The sequence below is a fragment of the Odontesthes bonariensis genome, chromosome 7 (genome assembly GCF_027942865.1).
Source record: "Odontesthes bonariensis isolate fOdoBon6 chromosome 7, fOdoBon6.hap1, whole genome shotgun sequence".
Taxonomy (NCBI): Eukaryota; Metazoa; Chordata; class Actinopteri; order Atheriniformes; family Atherinopsidae; genus Odontesthes; species Odontesthes bonariensis.
Window position 1 is genome coordinate 32,482,230 of NC_134512.1, and position 7,203 is coordinate 32,489,432.

Genomic DNA, 7,203 nt, shown 5'->3' on the forward strand with positions numbered 1-7,203 from the left:
CACATTGATTACCTCGTTGAGGTAAGTACGTTAAAGACAGTGGGACAAAATTATTTTCTGTCTTACTTACAAAACAATAAATTGTCCACCTTTTTCTTTTAATTTTTTGTGTCTGAAGGGTTTAGATAGGTCTGATTGTCACACTTCTCAGTAGTTAGCAATGCCAAACCCCAAAAGGAAAAAAATAACTGTTGCATTGGCCGGGAATCGAACCCGGGCCTCCCGCGTGGCAGGCGAGAATTCTACCACTGAACCACCAATGCTTAGAAAGCAACATTTTTTTCACCATTTTTTTTCCCGTCCCTCTGTCTCACTCTTTCCCCCACTTTCTTTTAGGGGAGAACATTCCAAAGTACAAAGACTTCCCGAGTTTCCAACAGCAACAACTCAGAAGTCTTTTTAGACCGATGGGATGCAATTATTTAACACCCCTACACTTAGGGCTCTAACACACAGAGTCGGAGGTGCTGATACTGCTGGTGATGCCTTGTAATCGGTCACCGCATCATCAAGAGTCCTGGAAAACGGCTGCAGACCCTGACACTGCCAACCCTCACCGAGCCATAGCATTAATGCTCAGACAGTGGGAATAAATTATTTTCAATATCATTTTAGGGGAGGAGCTTACATAAATGTTTCGAAAACAAAAAGTTCAAGATAAATCTTTTCTTTTGAATTTTCTACAGACTACTGCTGCTCCAGTATCTACGAACCCAGTATCACATGAAAGACTGTGGGATAACTCAAACTCGATCCTCACATCCATTACCTCTTTGAGGTTCGTGACACATAAGTACGTTAAAGTACAGTTGCATTGGCCGGGAATCGGACCCGGGTCTCCCGCGTGGCAGGCGAGAATTCTACCACTGAACCAACAATGCTTACAAGATATGCTATTTTCCAACTTTTTTTTTTGGCATCCTTTCCCCATATTATTTTAGGGGAGGAGCTTACATAAATGTTTCGAAAACAAAAAGTTCAAAATATTTCTTTTCTTGTCTTTTGAATAGTCTCCAGACAACTGCTGCTCCATTATCTAAGAACCCAGTATCACATGAAAGACTGTGGGATAACTCAAAGTCCATCCTCACATACATTACCTCTTTGAGGTTCGTGACACATAAGTACATTAAAGTACAGTTGCATTGGCCGGGAATCGGACCCGGGTCTCCCGCGTGGCAGGCGAGAATTCTACCACTGAACCACCAATGCTTACAAGATATGCTATTTTCCAACTTTTTTTTTTGGCATCTTTTCCCCATATTATTTTAGGGGAGGAGCTTACATAAATGTTTCGAAAACAAAAAGTTCAAAATATTTATTTTCTTTTGAATTGTCTACAGACTACTGCTGCTCCATTATCTACGAACCCAGTATCACATGAAAGACTGTGGAATAACTCAAAGTCCATCCTCACATTGATTACCTCGTTGAGGTAAGTACGTTAAAGACAGTGGGACAAAATTATTTTCTGTCTTACTTACAAAACAATAAATTGTCCACCTTTTTCTTTTAATTTTTTGTGTCTGAAGGGTTTAGATAGGTCTGATTGTCACACTTCTCAGTAGTTAGCAATGCCAAACCCCAAAAGGAAAAAAATAACTGTTGCATTGGCCGGGAATCGAACCCGGGCCTCCCGCGTGGCAGGCGAGAATTCTACCACTGAACCACCAATGCTTAGAAAGCAACATTTTTTTCACCATTTTTTTTCCCGTCCCTCTGTCTCACTCTTTCCCCCACTTTCTTTTAGGGGAGAACATTCCAAAGTACAAAGACTTCCCGAGTTTCCAACAGCAACAACTCAGAAGTCTTTTTAGACCGATGGGATGCAATTATTTAACACCCCTACACTTAGGGCTCTAACACACAGAGTCGGAGGTGCTGATACTGCTGGTGATGCCTTGTAATCGGTCACCGCATCATCAAGAGTCCTGGAAAACGGCTGCAGACCCTGACACTGCCAACCCTCACCGAGCCATAGCATTAATGCTCAGACAGTGGGAATAAATTATTTTCTGTCTTACTTACAAAACAATACATTGTCCACCTTTTTTTTTTAATTTTTTGTGTCTGAAGGGTTTAGATAGGTCTGATCACACTTCTCAGTAGTTGGCATAGCCAGACCCCAAAAGGAAAACACTGTTGCATTGGCCGGGAATCGAACCCGGGCCTCCCGCGTGGCAGGCGAGAATTCTACCACTGAACCACCAATGCTTAGAAAGCAACATTTTTTTCACTATTTTTTTTTCCGTCCCTCTGTCTCACTCCTTCCCCCACTTTCTTTTAGGGGAGAACATTCCAAAGTACAAAGACTTCCCGAGTTTCCAACAGCAACAACTCAGAAGTCTTTTTAGACCGATGGGATGCAATTATTTAACACCCCTACACTTAGGGCTCTAACACACAGAGTCGGAGGTGCTGATACTGCTGGTGATGCCCCTCGTAAGTCGGTCACCGCATCGTCAAGAGACCTGGAAAACAGAGGCAGACCCTGACACTGCCAACCCTCACCGAGCCATAGCATTAATGCTCAGACAGTGGGATAAAATTATTTTCTGTCTTACTTACAAAACAATACATTGTCCACCTTTTTCTTTTAATTTTTTGTGTCTGAAGGGTTAAGATAGGTCTGATCCTAACACTTCTCAGTAGTTAGCATAGCCAGACCCCAAAAGAAAAAAAAAATACTGTTGCATTGGCCGGGAATCGAACCCGGGCCTCCCGCGTGGCAGGCGAGAATTCTACCACTGAACCACCAATGCTTAGAAAGCAGCTCAGAAAGCTGCTCAATTTCCCCATTTTTTTTCCCGTCTCTCTCTGTCTCAATCTGTCCCATACTTTCTTCTTTGGGAGAACAATCCAAAGTACGAGCCCGGGCCTCCCGCGCGGCAGCCGGGGGGGGGGGTATTGTTTAGCTAAAAGGCCCTAAACCGTTTCCCATTCATTCTCTATGGTAGTGCTAAACCAACACGGATGTAATACCCTCTCCGGCCACTGCCGCCTTTTGGCGCTGCAACCGTTTCAACTCCCTCACTGACTCTTCATTTAGTGACAGGAGGAGAGCAGATAACACATCTACTTTGTACATTTGTTTAATCCAACAAAAGGTAAGTTACTTTTATACGAAGAAATAAATAAAACAATAGATAATCTGAGATATGATATGACATTTGATAGATGTATGTTGCTGGAGTTTTGCACTTCAAATGATCTGACATGGATAGATATGTAAGACTTTTATTTCTTAGTCACTCCAGTTCAGCTATTATCACTATTCTTAATTGTGTAGGGTTATATGTAAAGAAACGATGCATAGTAGTGGGGTAGCAGTATATGATATATATGATATTAATTATGTCAGTACAGTACTGAAGAAGGGGGGGACTCTTTGACTGTTTCAAGTCCCCCATAACACCCCTAAGGACCAAGGTGCCTGCTTCGGTAACAACTGAGGGAGGACTCTAAACTGTATCAAGCCCCCCGCCCTCAAATGCTGTCCCCACTGCTGTTCTCCTCTATTTCACAGTCACAGTGATGGATGACGAGAAGCTGGAGAAAGCAATACAGCGCATATCACCCACACAGGAACTACGGTGTTATACGTGCATTTTTTCTTAATTTTCTTTTAAGTGAACATTCAAAATAGTTTGGGTCAAAAAGTGTTATTAAATGTGAGTCTGCTAAACTATTGAATCTTTTTGTCTATCGCCAGCTGCTACTCTATCATCATCTTCTGTACCAGGACGAGCTACAGGAATGAAAACAGGTTTTGTGAAAGTTCACGTGTCAGATGGAGCCACAATGAATTGCTCTCCAAAATGGAACCATGAATTAAACTGCGTGTTATTTTGAGTGTGTTATGGCCACGTTCTAACCTTCCTTCTAACCAATAGACATGAATTGAATTCCTCAATGATGAGGGTAAGTACCATTTTTTTCTTAATGCATGTTATTTAAAGTTGGAAAAATCATATTGCTTCTCCTGCGTAGTTTAATAAAGGCTTAAGAAACTTATTTTAACTTGTTTTCTATTTTGTTTTTAGTCATTCTTGCTTGATAAGTAATTTCCCAAGTTCTAAAAATGTAATAAAACATTAATTTCTAAGTAAAGATTTTGTTTTGCTTGATTTCATCTTCAGATCACCGACCACCTTGTTTTCATTGTGAATGGTAGGTCAAATATGATGATACTATACTTTTTTGGTCATACAAAAGAATATGAGTTTAAGTTCAAAGTTATTTTAGCAGTGTGATATAGTATATTATAATATATATATATATATATACATAACATACATACACACACACACACACACACACACACACACACACACACATATATATATATATATATATATATATATATATATATTATACTATTTCATACTAAAATAGGGTAGATTTTATCTTACATGTGAAAGTTTAACTTGCTATTGTGTAAGAAATAATGTAAGAAAATACTGCATTCTGATTGGCTGTCAGTCGGTTACATGTATTCACGGCTGACCAACCAAAGCCCGGCTTCTATTCTGCTACTAATTATCTCTTAACAAGGGCTAGATTGCTAATTAAAAACATTTATCGAAAGTAAAGAAAAGAGTTAAAATTCTTATTTATCAATCTGTGAAGTGAGGAGTCAGATTTAATAGATACTTCCATGTGACAGGTGTTCAAGACAAGTGTTTTTTTAAATCACCCCCAATGAATTTGCTTTTAAAATATCGTTCGTAATGTATGCTAACATATCGAGAACTAGCTTTTGCTATTTCACACATTAATGCAGCTAAATGCAGCTAAAGTTTAACATGTGAATAAAATGTAACGACAGTTGAATGTGTGAGGTTTAGAATTAGCTTATCTCCAAAGTGGACACAACAAGCTTTTGTAAAAAATATGCTAAATAGCATTTAATTGGCTGTCCAAGCTACCTGTAGATATCGTGACTAGTGTCGTCTTTCTCAAATAAAACCATTAACCTTGAAACTGTTCGTTTGGTCTGCTGTCAGAAAACCCTGAAACAAACAAACCAATGCAGCATAAAAAAATGACTCACCCTGGCGGAGTTTTCCAAACTAACATTGCGACGCAGCGGGAGAAAACGTCGAAGAGGCAACAAGCAGCGACCTTTCGTCGACCCGAGCAACATATTTTCCACTGAACTGTTTTAATGACGCCGTGATTAACAAGTAAAGTTAACGCAATCAAACGCACGACGAACAGACACTTCCGTTTTATCCTTTTCAAGATAAAATACACAAATTTAACGACACTTTTCACTGTTACTCTTAACCACCACACTGTAAAGCTAATTTGGTACTTAATTAAATAAGTCCGAAGCAACATATCTTCACTGAAAATTAACTCGCTTTTTATATTAAGTTAGAACATATTAAACGTATTCTGTTTGGAATAAGATAACATCATATAAATGTGGCTTAGTTACATTGTGATTGATTGATTGATTGATTGATTTTTATTTTATTTTATTTAATTCCCAGCACAATTAGAGAATTGCCAACATTAAATTCATTTAGTAAACAGGTAAAATCATGGCCACTGCATAAACAATACTGTCAACATAATTCTATATAGTTGGTACTGGAAGTTGTTCTTAACTTATCGTTGTATTGAACTTTGTATTTGTATTTTGTATTATTTACTTTAAAATGAGTGAGATATCTTTGACTTTTTAATTTTACAATTGTGTGCAATACTTGTTTTTTTATTTCTTTTTTAAGGAACATCAAACCTGTCAAGGGACTAAAGATGGAAATTAGCCTTATGGCTACAATCTTGTATATTTTGCATTTTGTTTTAAATGCTAGTAATTATATGCTGTCCCTTTGTTAAATAAAAAAAACATGTATTAAAAAGAAAATGTATGTAACTATTTGTACATACAAAAGAAAGAAAAAGAGAAATAAAAAAAATTAAAAAAAATTCAATCACATAAAGTGCTCACAAAACACCACACATTGTTCAAAAAAGGAATGGGAAGAAGTACAATACTTTTTTAGTTTCCCACCCCTTTTTAACTACTCTTCAGTTTGTAAATATCCTAACTACAATACACCTATGTAAATATATGCCATATATACACTTCCTAAATATCTAAATAAATATATAATCACAAAAATAAATATATACTACACACATATCCTTGTAAATATAAATGTAAATATGAATATATATATATCTATATATATATAGATATATATATATGTATATAAATATCCCCATAAATAAATATATACCATATACTAATTAAATTACAATATAACAATTAACCCTATTCTATTCACATATTTATCCCTCATTGTCCTCCGTTAACATACTTCCTCTTCCATGAACTTGTTTAAAAATATTTTTGTACCTTTTTTTAAACAGAATTATATTTGCACTTTGTTTTATTTCTGTCTCCAGACTGTTCCACAGAGTCGCCCCACAGTTCGATACGCACATGCTTTTCATATCTGTTCGGACCTTTGGTTTTTTAAATTTAGGTCTCTCCTTAGATTATATCCCTCCTCCCTATCACTAAACATTCCTTGTATGTTTTTTGGCAATAGATTATTTCTTGCTTTGTACATTAATTGTGCCGTTCTGAATTTGACCAGATCCCCAAATTTCAACATATGTGACATTATGAAAAGTGGGTTTGTGTGGTCTCTGTGTCCTGTTTTGTTTATTGTCCTTATTGCTCTTTTCTGTATTGTGAATATCGCCTGCAGAGTGCTTTGTAGGTGCTTCCCCAGACTTCACATTGAGATGAAGCGTGTATGACCGTTTTCATTGGAGGGAAAGAAAGCCACATCTGAATTTAGACACGTGACCTCTACAAAAGGAGAAAGGGAAGCCTAAAAGGCCCCAGTTTCTGTTTTTAAAGGTAACATAACTATACAAAGGGCATTCTGGTGGCTTTTGGAAGTAATGGCATTCAAATGGCAAATGCACATAGATATGTGTAAGAATGACTAATTTATTACCATGTGATTTTACATAATGAAAAGCTGATTAGAAAGTGTGTAACTTCACGATTGATGGAGACTACAAACTTTATAACTGCATTTAACGAAGGACTTTGATGATTTATTTAGTCCTTTTTTTTACTTTAGATTTAGTTTCTAACAATGTTATGTTCTATGTAAAGTGATTTCAATGACCCAGAAAATTATGGCATTCAAATATGTGAGAGAAAGTAAA

At 37.0% G+C, this 7,203-nt stretch overlaps 1 protein-coding gene and 6 non-coding genes across 7 annotated transcripts in view; all 7 read right to left on the reverse strand.

The window, feature by feature from the left end:
- The window catches only part of ldhd (lactate dehydrogenase D), a 79,102-nt gene extending 73,904 nt beyond the window's left edge, over positions 1-5,198 (reverse strand). Inside the window, exon 1 of the mRNA XM_075470580.1 lies at positions 5,054-5,198. Within this exon, the coding sequence (XP_075326695.1) occupies positions 5,054-5,146 (93 nt within the window). The 5' untranslated portion in view covers positions 5,147-5,198. The remainder of the gene's footprint in view (positions 1-5,053) is intronic.
- On the reverse strand, positions 193-263 carry trnag-gcc (transfer RNA glycine (anticodon GCC)). The gene has a single exon. It is a non-coding gene; the product is annotated as a tRNA-Gly (tRNA).
- Positions 811-881, reverse strand: trnag-gcc (transfer RNA glycine (anticodon GCC)). The gene has a single exon. It is a non-coding gene; the product is annotated as a tRNA-Gly (tRNA).
- trnag-gcc (transfer RNA glycine (anticodon GCC)) lies at positions 1,142-1,212 on the reverse strand. Its single transcript has one exon. It is a non-coding gene; the product is annotated as a tRNA-Gly (tRNA).
- Positions 1,607-1,677, reverse strand: trnag-gcc (transfer RNA glycine (anticodon GCC)). Its single transcript has one exon. It is a non-coding gene; the product is annotated as a tRNA-Gly (tRNA).
- Positions 2,144-2,214, reverse strand: trnag-gcc (transfer RNA glycine (anticodon GCC)). The gene has a single exon. It is a non-coding gene; the product is annotated as a tRNA-Gly (tRNA).
- Positions 2,692-2,762, reverse strand: trnag-gcc (transfer RNA glycine (anticodon GCC)). Its single transcript has one exon. It is a non-coding gene; the product is annotated as a tRNA-Gly (tRNA).
- Positions 5,199-7,203: the final 2,005 nt, after the last annotated feature.